General features: G+C 37.2%; 1 protein-coding gene across 7 annotated transcripts in view; it reads left to right on the plus strand.

The window, feature by feature from the left end:
• MAPK10 (mitogen-activated protein kinase 10) overlaps window positions 1-19,048 on the plus strand; it is a 283,673-nt gene that overhangs the window by 174,988 nt on the left and 89,637 nt on the right. Inside the window, exon 9 of one of the 7 annotated variants that reach the window (XM_053700777.1) lies at window positions 2,389-2,412. The exons of the other annotated variants lie outside the window; for them this stretch is intronic. Within the exon in view, the coding sequence (XP_053556752.1) occupies window positions 2,389-2,412 (24 nt within the window). The remainder of the gene's footprint in view (window positions 1-2,388; window positions 2,413-19,048) is intronic. 7 annotated transcript variants of the gene reach the window in all.

The following is a 19,048-nucleotide window of genomic DNA, read 5'->3' on the forward strand; positions in this document are numbered from 1 at the left end:
TATTGTATTGTTTCACCGTTGTACTTATATGTTTGTACCCATGGACAGCACTGCAGAATCTGTTGGAGCTTTATAAATATAAAGCGTTAAATTATATGTTAAATTATATGTTTTTATTAAAAAGTGCATAAACTATAGCTTTCAACTTGTAATACCAGCGCTATTTATCGTGTTTGCGATATCCATTAAAAGTATAGATTGCGCTAGTGTTGTCAGCCCACGCTAACCCATCTCTGGTAAACAGGATTTACAATGGACTTGTAATATTAAGTTGCACGCTAATGTTAGCGCTCTCCAGTGATACTGCTTATTGCAGCCCACGCCACTTGTAATCTGGCCCATAATCTCTCAATTTAGCCAGATACGGATAAGCATCTTATAAAAGGAATACTATCTGAAGATGATTATTTTGATGGGTAGCTCACTTTAAAAATAAAAGTTATTACTGATCTGGCAATTCAAAATGGCCACCTCATCTGACCTATCTGTTTTATTCCCTTATATTTTGCCCTGCTCTTTGGACATAGGTGGTAAAACTGATCATACATCATGGATCAGTTGATTTTTTAGATTATTGATAGTAGGCTAGGCTTGCCAAGAATTGTAAATCAATATGTTGTAGGTTTCTTTTACAGCATTACCATTATGTGCAAGAGGAACAACATTTCTATGATTTCTGATTATAATTCATCATGTAGCATGATGCTTTAAAAGTGATATATATATATATATATATATATATATATATATATATATATATATATATATATATATATATACAGAGCTGCATTAAATATTAAATAAATACATTCAGGACTAATTTCATTTCTTAGCAATTTTTTTATAGTCTAATTTGATCTATTTCTATATGTATTTATCTTTTATTTTATTTTTCATTTTTAAAATAAATATAATTTTAAATTAAAATAAATTTAAAAATAGTACTAAAATTATTACTTGCACATTACCATAAGGAAGATGAAAAAGTGGATCAGTGTCATAGTATTAGATACTATAGCATGAATATACTTTTATAAATCCTTTCTAAAACAAAAACATACACACACTATATATATGTCTGTCTATCTATACACACACACATACATATCAACACACAGATGAAAATAAAACTAATCTAAAATCACAAACAGTCCATTTATGACATGCACCCAAAAAGTCTACATGTACTGCCTCAGATTCAAACACATAGACCTTGACCACAATCCAGAAATACATTGTAGAGAAAAGGTCACTAATGACAATCCGGATGTTACAATGTACAACTCTTGAGTGATCAAAATCAAGACACACAAAATATAGTATTCAAACAGAAAGAGAAGCAGTCTGCCAGGAACAAACACCAGCTCAGTGGCTTGTTCTATGGCCCAGTTATCATCTGGTATTAGCTTATTTATGTCCAATTGTGCTTTTCACAGAAGAAAACTTTCCTGAAGTATTTCAGTCTGATCCTTCCTAACATGGTCAGTCCAGCCCTGAAATACCAGGCAATTCTCCTCTGAACAAGGGAATCGGCAACCCCAGATGATCGTTTCGGCCTTCTATGGGCCTCCTCAGTGGGGTCCAGCCACATCCCTCTAAGCATATTAGGAAAGAAGTCCACTTCTGGTTTCCCCCATCACCCTTAGGGAGACTTTCCCCAGGGTCATAATACAAAAAGAAACAGAAGCAGTCTGCCAGGAATGAACAACAGCTCAGTGGCTTGTTCTATGGCCTGGTTACCACCTGGGAGTAGCTTTTTTTTTTGCCCAATTGGGCTTTTCACAGAGGAAAACTTTCCTGAAGTATATCAGTCTAATCCGAAACACAAATATCCATTGCAAATCTAAAAAAAACAACAACAAAAAAACTTCCTTATATATCCCTCCATTGCAATACCACACAATTGGGACCCTTGAAATCCCTTAATGTCTACTTACCTGAAGTTTACCTGAAGAATGTTCTTTCTGCAGCCTCTTCATTGCTCTCCATCCTCTGTGAAATAACCAGCTGATGGGTGCAAGAAGTTTAGTAACCAAGTTTACTGAACAGCTGTTTATTTCCCTTGTGCTCTAGTTTAGATATGAAAATCTGTCCTGTTGAGGGTCATGAGGGCTGGGATTGAGAAGAACTGTTCTAGATAGATGCATAGTGAAGGCAAGAACTCAAGACCGTAATTCCTTTCTCAGGTCCTGATTCTCTAAAATTTGCTGGTATCAAGTGAAATATCATGCGAAACTTGTATAGGCAGACCTCACTTAATATTATTATTAAACCTTCAAGTCCCGGCAAGCGGCAAGCTGCCTCCCATAGAAAGTAATAATGCTCTTTGAAATTCAGAATCTCGCTTTGGAGAGAGAATGTGACAGGGAGCACCCAATACTGGAGAAGAAGAAGCAAATACAAATCAGCATAGTTTAAAGTGTGCTTTAAATTTTGTGATTTTCAGTCTAATTTTAGCTTTGTAGTTTGAAACTACATTGTACTTTCAATTTGCATTTTGCTGTATACTTTTACTAGGGTTTTTAATGCATGTTTTGATTATGATTTATACTTACACTTTTAATACATTTTTTAAACTGATTGTTTTATTGAGCAATATTCTGTAATATATGTGTTTATTGTTCACATACTGATTTTGCATAAAGTTATGCCCCTTTGCCAGATACTTGGGGCCTGATCCGATATGCAGCGTCGCCTGCAAAAGCCGGCGACGCCAAATTTTGCGCTGGTTTGGTATCCTATATATGGCGTAACATAGAAGTTACGCTCGTATATTTCACCCTTCGGCCGTAGTTTTTTGGCCCATAGAGTGATATACCAAACCCGCGCAGTTTGGTATCCAATATACAGCGTAAGGACTTATGTGGCGAAAATGGAGAAATCTTACTCCATTTTCACCTCGCCACAAAATGCAGGTGTTGTAAGCCTTACGCTGAGTATTGGAGCCCGTAACTCCCTAAACTACCTGCAAAATAAAACCTAACACCTAACACATGCGCAATGTCTATCTACCTGTCAACCGCAATCCCCCACCGCAATCCCTAATAAAGTGTTTAACCCCTGAACCGCCGCTCCCGGACCCCGCCTCCACCTACATTAAATGTATTACCCCCTAATTTGACCCCCCTACACTGCTGCCACCTATATTAAATTTATTAACCCCTAATCTGACCCACCTACACCGCCGCCACCTATATTAAATTTATTAACCCCTAATATGATCCCCCTACACCGCCGCCAGCTACATTAAATATATTAACCCCTACTCTAATCCCCCTACACCGCCGCCACCTATATTAACTATATTAACCCCTAATATGATCCCCCTACACCGCCGCCACCTATTTTAAATATATTAACCCCTAAACCTAAGTCTAACCCTAACACCCCCTAACTTAATTATTATTTAAATAAATCTAAATAATATTAATATTATTAACTAAATTATTCCTATTTAAAATTAAATACTTACCTATAAAATGAACCCTAAGATAGCTACAATATAATTAATAATTACATTGTAGCTATTTTAGGGTTTATATTTATTTTACAGGTAACTTTGTATTTATTTTAACAAGTTACAATAGCTATTAAATAGTTAATAACTATTTAATAGCTACCTAGTTAAAATAATTACAAAATTACCTGTAAAATAAATCCTAACCTAAGTTACAAATACACATAACACTACACTATCAATAAATTAATTAAATAAACTACAATTATCTCAAATAAAATACAATTAAATACACTAAACTATATTGCAAAAAAAAAACACACTAAATTCCAAAAAATAAAAAAGATTACAAGAATTTTAAGCTAATTACACCTAATCTAAGCCCCCTAATAAAATAAAAAAGGCCCCCAAAATAATAAAATTTCCCTACCCTAAACTAAATTACAAAAGTAATCAGCTCTATTACCATCCCTTAAAAGGGCATTTTGCGGGGCATTGCCCCAAAGTAATCAGCTCTTTTACCTGTGAAAAAAAAGAACAACCCCCCCATTACAACCCACCACCCACACACCCCTACTCTAAAACCCACCCGATCCCCCCTTAAAAAAACCTAAGTCAAACACTCAAGTGCTCCTTACCTGTCCTGAAGACCGGCGGAGTAGGTCCTGTTCCAGGCAGTGAAGTCTTCTTCCAAGCGGTGACATCTTCTTCCAGGAACCAGCCGGCGCGGAGTGGAGGAGTTAAAGACCGATGACCGCGGAGCTGAAGACTGTCCACTCTGGAACTGAAGACCGGCGATGCTGGAACTGAAGATCGGCGATGCTGGAACTGAAGATCGGCGATGCTGGAACTGAAGACCGGAGCCATGGAGCATGGAGGATCCTCTTCATAAGATCTCCGCCGTACAATGAAAAGGAATTCAAGGTACGCGATTAAAAATGGCGTCCCTTGATTTCCTATTGGCTGATTTGAGCCTTCAAATTCAAATCAGCCAATCAGATGAGAGCTACTGTAATTCTATTGGCTGATTTTAATAGCCAATAAAATAAGAGCTACTGTAATTCTATTGGCTATTCAAATCAGCCAATAGAATTACAGTAGCTCTTATTCTATTGGCTATTAAAATCAACCAATAGAATTACAGTAGCTCTTATTCTATTGGCTATTCAAATCAGCCAATAGAATTACAGTAGCTCTCATCTGATTGGCTGGTTTGAATTTGAAGGCTCAAATCAGCCAATAGGAATTCAAGGGACGCCATTTTTAATCGCGTACCTTGAATTCCTATTCAGTGTACGGCGGAGATCGTAATAAGAGGATCCTCCACACTCCATGGCTCTGCGGTCTTCAGTTCCAGCGTCACCGATCTTCAGTTCCAGCATCGCTGGTCTTCAGTTCCAGAGTGGACGGTCTTCAGCTCCGCGGTCATCGGTCTTCAACTTCTCCGCTCCGCGCCGGCTGGTTCCTGGAAGAAGAACATGTCGCCGCATGGAAGCAGAATTCACCGCCTGGAACAGGACCTTCTCCGCCGGTCTTCAGGACAGGTAAGGAGCACTTGGGTGTTAGACTTAGGTTTTTTTAAGGGGGATCGGTGGGTTTTAGAGTAGGGGTGTGTGGGTGGTGGGTTGTAATGGGGGGGGTTGTTCTTTTTTTTACAGGTAAAAGAGCGGATTACTTTGGGGCAATGCCCCGCAAAATGCCCTTTTAAGGGCTGGTAATAGAGCTGATTACTTTTGTAATTTAGTTTAGGGTAGGGAAATTTTATTATTTTGGGGGGCTTTTTTATTTTATTAGGGGGCTTAGATTAGGTGTAATTATCTTAAAATTCTTGTAATCTTCTTTTATTTTTTGTGTTTGTTTTTTGTAATATAGTTTAGTGTATTTAATTGTATTTTAGTTTAGATAATTGAAGTTTATTTAATTAATTTATTGATAGTGTAGTGTTAGGTGTAATGGTAACTTAGGTTAGGATTTATTTTACAGGTAATATGGTAATTATTTTAACTAGGTAGCTATTAAATAGTTAATAACTATTTAATAGCTATTGTACCTAGTTAAAATAAATACAAAGTTACCTGTAAAATAAAAATAAACCCTAGGCTAGCTACAATGTAATTATTAATTATATTGTAGCTATCTTAGGGTTTATTTTATAGGTAAGTATTTAGTTTTAAATAGGAATAATTTAGTTAATATTAATATTATTTAGATTTATTTCAATAATAATTAAGTTAGTAAATATATTTAAAATAGGTGGCGGCGGTGTAGGGAGCTCAGATTAGAGGTTAATATAGTTAATATAGGTGGCGGCGGTGTAGGGGGCTCAGATTAGGGGTTAATATTGTTAATATAGGTGGCGGCGGTGTAGGGGGATTAGATTAGGGGTTAATATATTTAATGTAGCTGGCGGCGGTGTAGCGGGATCATATTAGTGGTTAATATATTTAAAATAGGTGGCGGCAGTGTAGGGGGATTAGATTAGGGGTTAATAAATTTAATATAGGTGGCCGCGGTGTAAGGGTGTCATATTAGGGGGTAATACATATAATATAGGTGGCGGTGGTATAGGGGCTCAGATTAGGGGGTAATACATATAAAATAGGTGGCGGCGGGGTCTGGGAGCGGCAGTTTAGGGGTTAATACATTTATTGTTAGGAGTGAGAGGGGAGATTGCGTATAGAGGGGTATACGTGTCGGGCTATTTTTGGGAGGCGTGTTAGACAGTTACAGGAGATTTTATACTTTAGTTAGTTTTTTTTAGGCGGCGACAGTTGCTAAAGTGCCGTAAGTCACTGGCGACTTCAGAAATGTGTACTTACGCTTATTTCTGGACATCGCTAGTTTGTCAGACTTACGGCACTTTAGCAACTGCCGGCGCCGTATATGTGATAGCTGGATGTGCGAGGTCAAACTACGGGCGGCGCAGGTTTCCACGCTTGTGTCGAAACCTGCGCCGTATATCGGATCGCGCCCATAGCTCTTAAGGTAAATTTTACCTTTAAAGAACTGACAGATTTTTTTTTAGAGAATTTCACCTAAGCAGAATTTTAGAGAATCAGTCCCTTAATGTTGAGGCTGCACCATAAAAATATCGCTTATTGTTTACTAAATGAAGCATTGGCTGGCTCTATCAGATCCAATTACAAAAGTAATCAGTTTTCTTTATTAAACAACATCATTATAATCTTAGTTAGAATAAAACAAAGCAAAATTAATAAAAAAAGGTGAAACACTGCAGAAAGGAAACAAAACATCAGTATTAGCTTTACAGATAGCAGTGTTACAGACTTAAAGCGACAGTCTACTTGAAAATGTTTATTGTTTAAAAATATAGATAATACACTTTTTACCTCTGTGATTACCTGATATTTAAGCCTCTGCAGACTGCCCCCTTATCTAAGTTCTTTTTACAGACTTGCATTTTAGCCAATCAGTGCTGACTCATAAATAACTCCTTGGAAGTGAGCACAATGGTATCTATATGGCACACATGAACTAGCAATGTCTAGATGTAAAAACTATCAAAATGCACTGAGATAAGAGACGGTTACAAATCAGTTTATGAGCCTACCTAAGTTTAGCTTCAGCAAAGAATATCAAGAGAACAAAACAAATTTGATGATAACAGAAAAATGGAAAGTTGTTTAAAATTGCATGTCCTATCTGAATCATGAAAGTTCAATTTAGACTTGATTGTCCCTCAAGATAACAGTGTGTTTGTAAAAAAAACAAAAAAACACATTGATTAGAGTAGCCGTGTTAGTCTAGTGATTTAGATATCAAAATAACAAGAGTATTGCATTGAGCAATGATACTTTTTTATTGGACTAACTATACATTTATAAGTTAACACGCTTTTTGAAGAATTCCTCCCTTTCTCAAGTCTGAAGCAATGTTTTGCTATAGACTTGAGAAAGGGAGAAATTCTTCCGAAAGCTTGTCAACTTATAAATGTATAGTTAGTCCAATAAAAAAGTATTATTGCTCAATGCAATACTCTTGTTATTTTGATATCTAAAAAAAATGATAATAAATAAACAAAACAATCTGCACCTAGCGGTAAAAGAAAACAGAAAACATACACATAAATATATATACAACAAATCCATACACATAAATATTCACTTTTGAGCCCTTCCTATTCCAACACCTTATCACATTTAAATCACTGTTTAAAATCATGGGCTAAATTTATTTTACCATTGACTTGTAATACAAGATTGTAAGCTAATCTAAGTGCAGGATCACAATATGGATAGCACTTTTTTATTATATCTCTGGGCAATCTAAAAGCTAAGTAAGAAATACATTTAGTGGTTATGGTATAGCATTTAAAAATATAGTACCACAGTCTGTGTGTGTAAGGGGCAGAGATTTGAGGGGCAACAGAACTAGGCTGTCAAACCGGGACTGCCCAGTAGACTTCAGCACAGTTGGGAGCTATGCATTAGAATACAACAATCTATTTAGCATTAAAATGCATGCATTAAAAGTAAACAGTGTATACACACAGTATATATATATATAATGTCCTTACTCCTTAGTGATTATTTAAAATTACTTTTCACATTTGATATTTTAGTTTTAGGTTATTCCCATATAAGTCTTTAGTGCATAGGTTTGTATAATTTTTTTGTAGTATCTTAGCCTTGGAGGACTGAACATTCCTCTATTGGTATCGCCCAGGTGTCACAAATCTTAATATAAAAAAAAATAAAAAATAAAATTCCAGAATGAAAAAGTACATGCTTATTTAATGGAATACTCTGTACAATTATATGTTTTTGAGGGCTTTGTCAGATGCTGTTAAGTCAACATCATCCATATGCAGCCCTGCTGATTCAGTGATTAGCAGTCACAAGTAAAAACAGTTTCTCAGCATGAAGAAAATATTTTGGCCTCATCTATTCATCTACCCAGTGCAAAGAACGTGCTGCTCTCTCTGTCAAATGGCTAATCACTAAATTGGCAGATAGGGAATTTGGATGCAGTGTTTGCTTTTATAGAGACTCAGAGGATTTGAGATTACATAAGGGCCCATCATGATAAATCATATTCATACACAGCCTGTTTTGTTCACTACTAGGTTGAGGCAATGGACAGGAGATTCATTAATGACCCTATATCATAGGCCAATTACTAAGCTAACATGATAACATCTATATTTACTTTTAGAATATTTCCTTTACTTACACAGTTTTCTAGAAATGATTATACTGTTGTTTCTAAAATGGTGGATTCTATTTTATACCTGGGGGCCAGATCTTAGTAATTCTGCAATACAAAATGTTTTTTTCATGGCTGCACTTTATGAAGTCACTTGTTATTTCTAAATACTCTGAAGCTGCATGAATATAAGCACACATACCTCTTTTAGCCTATGAAACACCTTTGACCCTTTTGTTTTCTACTTCACTCACCGTACGCTACTCACCCAGTCAATGTAGGCATTTTTGTTCTCAGTTTAACTTGAGGTATGAATATAGTGAACAGTTTTGTTGAGTTTTGGGCAAAGCAGGGCTCCCAGGCAAAAATTAGGTAAGGGCCCTGCCTCCTGTGCACCTCCTTTACCCTACCACCTCTTTGCCCTGCCCCCACCATGGACTTCCAACCTCTAGAGTCAAGGACCCAATCTCAAGGGCCAGAGGCAGGGCCACAACCACCAGGCACTCACTGTGTATGTGGTCTCACTCAGTAACATGTACAACCACTTGTAAAGCTCAGCTATCACAATGAGCTAGCTCATTTAACCAGCTGTGACTGTGAGCCTAGGTGCCTCACCAGGAACATTGGAGATGCAACTGGCAGGTCCCTTAGGTATCCGGTTGTCAATCACTCTCTTCACCCTTTACTTTCAAATATAATACATTGGATTGTGTTGTATAGGGTTCAATAATGAGATTGCACCCAAAGGGATATTAAAAAATACACAAAAGCAGGTTACACTTCAGGAAAGTGCCCCAGAAATAATACAAGCAAAAAAGAGCAAAAACAATCCGAAAAATAATCCCCACTCACATAACACACAGAAAAGTGGCACAGTATCAAAGTATGTGGGTAGTACCGGTCAACAGATAACTAGCAATATTTCCAGTGAGGGGGAAGACCGCAGGGAATTCGAGCAGGTTTTTCACCAAGCTCAGGACAAAACTGGAATAGGTCAGCACAAACAGAACAGATATCCCAAAAGAGGAAACAGAGCAACGAAATACCAATAAAAGAGTATAATGTTATCAACCTCTCCTCAATTACTTTGACACATACACAATTGAAAGTACTCAGTCTGGGTTTAAATTTTGCCCCTTCTTGTTCTTTTGATCTTTTCAGGACCATGCTGGATGTTAACAGATTAATTAGAAATCTCACCCTTAGAAAACATTTTCATGGGAGCAATGAGATGAGGGTTGAGGACCCTGGGATCATAACTTCATTCCAGCATGGCCCTGAAAACTCACAACACTTGGACTTCTCAGAAACTTGTGATCTGATCACACTACAGAACCTGGCAACTACAGGAGCAAAGGAAAATCCCACACACACGGTTAAGAATTTCAATGGCTTTAAGAATAAATCTACATTCTATCCTATACAATCTAGGGGTCCCATCCTAGAAACTTTTTACAATAGGATAGAACAAGATCTCACACAACTGTCTTATATGACGGATAGAGGTGAGCAGAAAGCGAATTTATCACATAAAGAGAAACAAGCTCTATTAGAGCTACAGAAAAATAAAAACCTCATTATCCGCTCAGCGGACAAAGGGGGATTGGTGGTAGTTCAGGACAGAAGTGCCTACATTAGTGAAGCAGAGCGACAACTCAATGATACTAATAATTATGCAAGACTTACAGGGGATCCCACTGTTCCCTTTCAAAAGGAACTGAGATCACTTTTGGACGATGGTCTGGAGGATGGGCACCTGAACTTAAACACACATGATTTTCTTTTTGTAAAGAATCCGGTTGTGCCCATCTTCCACCATCTTCCAAAGGTGCACAAGAGCCTGACGGATGTTCAGGGACGGCCTATTGTGAGCGGCATAGGGTCACTCCTTGAACATCTGTCACAATGGCTTGATGCAATCCTCTATCCATTTGTGGTCCGCCTACAGAGCCACATAAGAGATACGAAAGATTTATTGAATCTCATGGAAGACTTCAATTGGGAAAGCCAATTCAAGTGGCTGACAATTGATGTCACGGCTCTGTATTCTTCTATTCCACATGGAGAAGGTATAAAAGCCATAACCTTCTTTCTAGAGGAATTCTCCCATTTTGATGTAACATTTATCAGGTATATCCTGAGAGTCACCTTATTTCTTCTCAATCATAATTATTTCAGTTTTAATGAGGATTTTTTTCTCCAGAGGTGTGGGACAGCAATGGGGGCCAAATTTGCGCCCTCATACGCCAATCTTTTTATGGGTTGGTGGGAGCTGTCCCACATCTATGGAGAGGAAAATAATCATAAGCCATGTATCGCCTTTTATAGGCGATACATAGACGATCTCTTGCTTGTCTGGCAGGGTACAGACAAAGAAATGTCTGACTTCATGTTCAAACTGAATAATAACAGCACAGGTCTCAGATTTACTCATGAGACAAACATTAGTCAGATAAATTTTCTAGACCTTACATTAACAGCTGCTGAAAATGGCAGTATCAGAACAAGTACTTATCGGAAACCAATTACAAAAAACACTTTGCTTCACGCAAAGAGTTGCCATCCAAAGCAAGTTCCACTGGCAGTGGCCAAAGGTGAACTCATTAGAACAAAAAGAAACTGTACGGATGAGAGCACTTATCAGGCACAAAGCAGAGATCTGGAGAAGAGACTACTGCAAAGGGGCTATCCCAAATATACTGTCAAGCAAGCGAAGTCACAGGTAGACAGACTGGATAGGAAGGCACTTTTACAAGGATCGCTAAGATCCCCTAATCCATCCACTCAGGAAGAAAAAGTTACATTTGTAACAGATTACAGCACAGAGTATAAGAACATCTGTGGTATAATTAACAAACACTTCCATCTACTTAAGGCTGATGACAGACTTGTAGACAGTGTGGATAGGGGTCTTAGATGCTCTTACCGAAAAAGCAAAACTATAGGAAATTATTTGGCACCATCTGAATTGCCCAGGATAACAGGCACAGACGAAAGTTCTTGGCTAAGGCACAGGGGGATGTACAGATGTGGTAGGGCCAGATGCAAACCGTGTGACAAAGCAATTATCTCGAATGAATTTTGTTCAGAAGTCACAGGTGAAGTGTTCAAAATAACCTCCTGCCTAAACTGTACATCCTCCTATGTCATATATGTTTTATCCTGTGTAGAGTGCAAGTTGCAATATGTAGGACTCACCTCAACTGAGGTGAATATCCGAATACGCAATCATCTGTCCACCATCAAAATGGGAGAGGCAACCACCCCATTGGTCAGACATTTCAAAGATACACACAATAAAAACAGTGCCACTCTGAGATGGCAAGCCATTGAAAGAATCAAAACCCCTTTAAGAGGTGGGGACAGAAATCTAATTTTGGGAAAAAAAGAGATGTATTGGATCTTTAAACTCCAAACAAGAGTGCCAAGGGGTTTGAACTCCGAATATGATCTAATAAACTATTGGCAATAGTAACTAATTAATAATCAGTAATGTAGGGTTTTACTCTCATTCACACTTTACCATAAAGCAAATACTAAGTACCTCAGACCTTTAAATTCCCTAAAATTTTATAACATACTTTTGGGAATAAGTTTTTGATTGTTAGATTAAATGTTCAGATAGATCTGTGTTACATATACACTTTCTCGTACCTCAGCAGTAACAAAATAAATCATTAGATAAGGAAATGAAGTGTCTCTACTATGCATTTGCATAAAGACATTAATCAGGAAGTTTAATGTATAATAAGTCACCAGTCCAGTGAAACTTATTAGAGGTCTTCTAAGCAGGAAGACAAAAACTTCACTATTTAATTTACTATAGGTACCATCTACAATCAGACATAGTTATAACTTAGATACATAACTTTTACATAAACAGAAATGATGCGCCAAACAGAATGCTCAGAAACATCGCAAAATTAAAATGTTTAATTCATTTCTTACATTTTAACAAGGGTCTAATAGCTTATTAGGTTCCAAATCTTCATATAACACCGTCTAATAATTTCCCAAGTCTACACTAACATGTAAACATAAGTATGTAATTTTTCAACAAAAGATAACAGTTGCTCAGCAGCACAAATAATCAGGCAGGGTATTAGTTAACACAGCACTTAAGTTCTAACATTGCAAATGTGTAATTATGTTTTAGCCAATTAGAACTAACATTGTCTTTTAAATTGTTAGCACTGATGCACTCAATCAAGCTATGATTACGGCACACAGCCGAAACATGTCAGCTTGAGTACACAGTGCTCTTTGTTTTTCTGCTGCAGGACCCCTCCAGGGACTTTTTAATGGATTACCAATAAAGCTGTTTTTACTTACACATTTGACCCACGGATCGAATTCTTTCCTCAGTTCTTGTGTATATATATATATATATATATATATATATATATATATATATATATATATATATATATATATATATATATATATCTCAAAATAACAAGAGTATTGCATTGAGCAATGATACTTTTTTTATTGGAATAACTATACATTTATAAGATGACAAGCTTTCGGAAGAGTTCCTTCCTTTATCAAGTCTGGAGCAATACTGACCAATTCAATGGAATTTACAGATTATATCTTAAAACACAGAATAGCTAAGAGGACAGAAAGTGCAGGGAGTGGAGGAGGTGTCGTAAAAATCATGAGGGGACTTAGGTAACAGGCAGACAGTGTCCAGTGTAGGAGACAGGTGAAATATATAGCTATACATAGAGCATATACTGACATAAAGCTATATATCAAAATTGAATCAATATCTATAAAGATTTGAAATTGTATATACAGGGGGAATACAAAAGTTTAAAAAAGACAAAAGTGTGGACATAGGCTTACCGGTGTACTTATGTATAAAGAATGTGGAATATACAATGTAATTGACTAAATGAAAGTACATTACAAACAATTCTGATAATGTGTTAAGAGTCCACATTTAGTCCAGAATTAAACAAGTTGAAGTGCAATATCATTTTCATTTCAAAGGTTTTTCTTTCCATGGTGTTTTTGAAGTTGCCTCTGAGAATTTTGATTTTGAGGTTTTGGATGGAGTGGTCAGGTTGGGTGAAATGGTGACCAACAGGGGTGCAGTATTTTGTTTCACAGTGGTTTTTGATTGAGTGTCTGTGTAAGTTCATCCGAAGGTGCAGTTTTTGGCTTGTTTCTCCAATATAGCATCCCGCTTCACATACAGTGCAATGTATTATGTATACCACATTTGCAGACATACATGAATATGCCCCTTTAATGTTATAGGATTTATTATTGTGATTTGCTGTGCTGCTTTCACACACGTGTTGACACAGTTTGCAGAGAGCTTTATAGCAGCACTTGGTTCCATTCTGAGTGTTTTTTTTCTCAAGGGGTAGCTTCCTATGTACCAGTTTCTGCTTTAGGTTAGGTGGTTGTCTGTATGCCAGGATTGGGGGCTTTGGAAAGATTTTTTTTGAGTGTGGGATCCTCTAGGAGTAGTGGCTGTAAGTCTTTTATGATTTTTCGTATCCCTTCCACAGCAGGGTTGTATTTAACTACTAGTGGGATATGTGATATGTTTTTCTTCTCCCTGTATTGTAGCAAGTGTTCACGTGGAGTATTGAGGGCAGAGTTAATTTTTTTATTTATAATCCTTGTTTTGTAACCTTTTTCTCTGAATGATTGGGGCAGTGTGATGAGGTGTTTCTCACGGTCCTTGGTATCTGAGCAAATTCTGTGGTATCTTGTAGCCTGTCTGTAGATTATGGATTTTTTAATGTGATTGGGGTGGGAGCTGGAGCTGTGGAGGTAGCTGCATCTATATGTTGGTTTCCTGTATACAGATGAGTGCAGTTTGCCATTTGTGATGGATATTGTTGTATCATGGAAGCTGACACAGTCTCTAGAAAAGTTCATTTTAAGCTTGATTGATGCATGAAATAGATTTATGAAAATGTTCAAGTTTTTTTCTCCTTCTGTCCATATGATGAAAATATCATCTATGTAGCGAAAGTATTGGAAGGGTTTGTGAGGGTGAGTGGCTAGTAATCTCTGTTCTAAGTCAGCCATGAAGAGGTTTGCGTATTGTGGTGCCATTTTGGTGCCCATGGCTGTTCCCATGGTTTGTAAGTAGATGGAGTGGTTGAAGATGAAATAATTTTGAGTAAGTATAAATTCTGTAAGTTTACTGACTGTAGAAGCCCTATATGTCTGGTTAGGGCTGTCAGAGGAAAGAGAGTTTAAGCCGGCATCAATACCATCTTTATGTGAAATATTGCTGTACAGGGATTCCACATCCATTGTCACAAGTATAGTATCCTCTGACAATTCTGTTATCTGGCTGATTTTGTTAAGAAAATCAGTGGTGTCTTTTATAAAGCTAGTGGTGTTAATAACTAAAGGCTTAAGAATATTCTCCACTAGGCCCGATATTTGCTAAGTCAGAGTGTCTATGCCTGTTATTATTGGTCTTCCTGGGTTCCCTGGTTTGTGGATATTTTGGAGCATTTTTACGACACCTCCTCCTCTCCCTGCACTTTCTGTCAGTATTGCTCCAGACTTGATAAAGGAAGGATCTCTTCTGAAAGCTTGTCAACTTATAAATGTATAGTTCGTCCAATAAAAAAAGTATAATTTCTCAATGCAATACTCTTTTTATTTTGATATCTAAATCTCTGGACTAACACGGCTACTCCAATCAACGTATATATATATATATATATATATATATATATATATATATATATATATATATATATATATATATATATATACAGTCATGGACAAAAATATTGGCACCCCTGTATTTCTGGCAGATAATGCACCACTTCACCCAGAAAATTGTTGCAATTACAAATGTTTAGGCATTCTCATGATTATTTTTTTTTGTTTGTATTGATATGACACCAAAAAGGGGAGAAAAAAACCCAAAGCTGACACAATCCACACAAAACTCCAAAAATGAACTGGACACAATTATTGGCACCTTCTCAAAATAGTAAGAAATAATTGCATTCCAAGTTTTTGATGCTCCAGTAATTTGTAATTAAACTCACCTGTATCAATTAACAGGTGCTGACAATATAGAAATTACACCGGCAACCAGTTAAAATGGTGAAAAATGAACTCAACCTTTCTGTTGTGCATGTCTGTTTGCCACACTGAGCATGGAGAAGAGAAAGAGCAACAAAGAATTGTCTGAGGATTTGAGAACAACAATTGTGGAAAAGCATGGACAATCTCAAGGTTACAAGTCCATCTCCAGAGAGCTTAATGTCCCTGTGTCCACTGTGCACAACATTGTCAAGAAGTTTACAGCCCATGGCACTGTAGCTAATCTACCTGGACGTGAACGAAAGAGAAGAATTGATCAAAAATTTGCAACAAAAGATTGTCGAATGGTAAATAAATAACCTTGATCAACTTCCAGGCAAATTTAAGCTGACCTTCAGGCACAGGGTACAAATGTGTCAGCTTGCACTATATGTCTCCATCTAAATAAAAAGGGATGCTATGGTAGGAGACACAGGAGGACCCCACTGCTGACACAGAAACATAAAAAAGACAGATTGGAGTTTGCCAAAACTTACCTGAGGAAGCCAAAGTCATTTTGGGAGAATGTGCTGTGGACAGACGAAACAAAATTACAGCTTTTCGGTAAAACCCATCATTCTACTGTTTTCGTAAAAAGAAATGAGGCTTTTAAGGAAAAGAATACAGTCCCTACAGTCAAAAAATGGTTTAAGACAAAGCACTGGATAGTACTGAACTGGCCAGCAATGAGTCCAGATAACAATCCCATAGAGCACCTGTGGAGAGATCTCAAAACAGCAGTTGGGAAAAAGAACCCTTCCAATCTGAAAGACCTGAAGCAGTTGGTGAAAGAAGAGTGGTCAAAAATTACAGTAGAGAGGTTTAAGAAACTCATTGATGGTTACAGGAAGTGATTGATTTCAGTTATTTTTTCCAAGGGGTGTGCTACCAAATATTAAATTGAGGGTGCCAATGATTTTCGTGCCATATCAATACAAACAAAATAAATAAACACGAGAATGTCTAAACATTTGTAATTGCAACAATTTGCTGGGTGAAGTGATGCATTATCTGACAGAAATGCAGGGGTGCAAATATTTTTGGCCATGACTGTATATATATATATATATATATATACATACATAATTAGTAATTTTGCTGCATTTGACATTTACATTTATATGTCTGGTATTTTTCTCTAAGTGATAGCTTTCGTTGCTCGACAGCAAATGTAAGCTAACATCCTTGTCCATTAAAAGAAGACTGACATGACTATCATGTAAACTTCAAGGTAGCATTTTCAATTTAATATTTAATGCATACAGAATTACAAAGTAACAAAGTAAGGGGAATTATTTAAGAGAGAGAGCATTTGTAAGTGCTGTGCTTCTTAACCATGCTAGCCAAGCTAATTTGAGTTTCTTACTAAGCAAATATGTTTTAAGCACTTAAGGCCCGATGATCAAAAATTATCAATCATGGAGAGAAATTATAGTACACACTTTACAGGAACTGAGCTCATTGAGCTATCTAAGTAAAAATGGTAGAAGCTGGAAGTCCCAGAGAGATGAGAGTTGACTCCCACAAAAAATTAAGAAGCTCTCTGGGATAGAGAACCTCACAGTGGAGAGGGAAGTTAACAAGGGAGCGCCTGGTATTGTCTCAGTTTGCAGCAAATACAAATTAAACTGAAATGGTTTCACTCAAATGTGGCTTGCATTTACTTCTAGTTTGAAACTGAAACACATTACTTTTCAGACAGGTATTATATATATATATATAAACTGTCAAACTTTCAACTTGCAAGTGGGAGCATTAAATACCACTCCACTTGTAGTTTGGCCCTTTATGTCAAAATCTCAAGGTATTTATTGTTGTGAAGGAGAGATTGGAACCAGTGGCTCTATGCCTTAATCCCTTCACTGCTGGGAATTTCAGAGAAAAACTTGCCTAAACTACTGGATAATATTTAGTATTTTTGCTATCATTCTGTTTTAACAGCCATAGAATCTTTGTTTTTGATTTACCTATGAAAGCTAAATATATTTTTAAAGAAGTCAACTAAAGGTATTGATCTAGGCCCATTTTGGTATAATTAATTCCATTATGTGGCTGCCAAATACAATCATATATATATATAAAAATCATTAACTTTTTTTTGCAAACTTTGCATTTCTCACTGAAATTATTTGCACATAACTACTGCAGTCATAAGACACATGGTTATAAAAGCTTATCTGAGATCTCCTTCGCTCAGAAATAGCAGACATGAGTGGCTTTGCCATTGGTTTTTGGTAAATAGAAGGCTGCTAATTGTAGCTGTGCACCAAACTTCTTTATTTTCTGAAAGGGAAGTGGTTAATTAGACAGCTTGTAAGGCTAAAATTTGCTCTAGTGTAGGGATTACTCACTCACCTGACATCTCATCCCCCAGCTTTTTATTTTAAAAATGTATTTATTTTTTAATTACTGTAGTTTAGGGATCCCTCCTCAATCTTTCCGCCTCCCTGACCCGCTCCCCAAAACAGCTCTCTAACCTTCGTCCCTCCTACTCTTCTCACCCATGTTTGTTACTGGCAGCCAGCCTGCCAGTAACAAATTATTACTTTTATATTTTAATTTTTATTATTTATGGAATATATATATTTTTTAAGTAGTGTGGGCTTTCCCCTCCCCCTTCCTCTCTCAAAGCAATTATGAGTTTTCTGCAGTGTAGGGACCCACCACCCCTTCCAACCCCTATTTTTCTGTAGCATAGTGATCCATACCTCCCTCTCTCTTCCAAACCCTTTTTGGCCGTAGTTTAGGCAATCCCACACCCTGCCTCCCCCTCTTGTGCTGGGCCGCCCACCCACCTCCCTCCTTCCCTCTCATAACTCCCACCAGCACCAACAGAATATCATTACAGAGAGTGACACAGACAGTGTCACTTTCTGTAAGGATCAGCGATCTGGTCTCATAAGGTAAGGGAGCATGAGCAGTGCTCCCTTACTATATGAAGGCAGATGCCTTCTGTCCCCTGTCTATATGGCTCCCGTTGTCTAACCGGATAGCAAGGACCGCAACATGCACCTCTGTGCTGGACATAGGTACTATGTTAACACAGTATGCTGTGCAAAGTTTTGTGTGATGCAGTACCTACGTCCATTTGGTGCAATGGGTTAAGCTACCCTGGCACTTGATACATTTTCTAACAATTTTAATTTAAATAATTGTAAAACATATCAAATAAGACACTAAGGGGACGATTTATTAAAGTGCGAATGGACAAGATACGATGTAGCGTATCATGTCCGCTGCACATCGATAAATGCCAATAGCATATGCTGTCGGCATTTATCATTGCACAAGCAGCTCTTGTGAACTGCTTGTGCAATGCTGCCCCCTGCAGATTCACAGCCAATCGGC

The sequence above is a fragment of the Bombina bombina genome, chromosome 2 (assembly GCF_027579735.1).
Source record: "Bombina bombina isolate aBomBom1 chromosome 2, aBomBom1.pri, whole genome shotgun sequence".
NCBI lineage: Eukaryota > Metazoa > Chordata > Amphibia > Anura > Bombinatoridae > Bombina > Bombina bombina.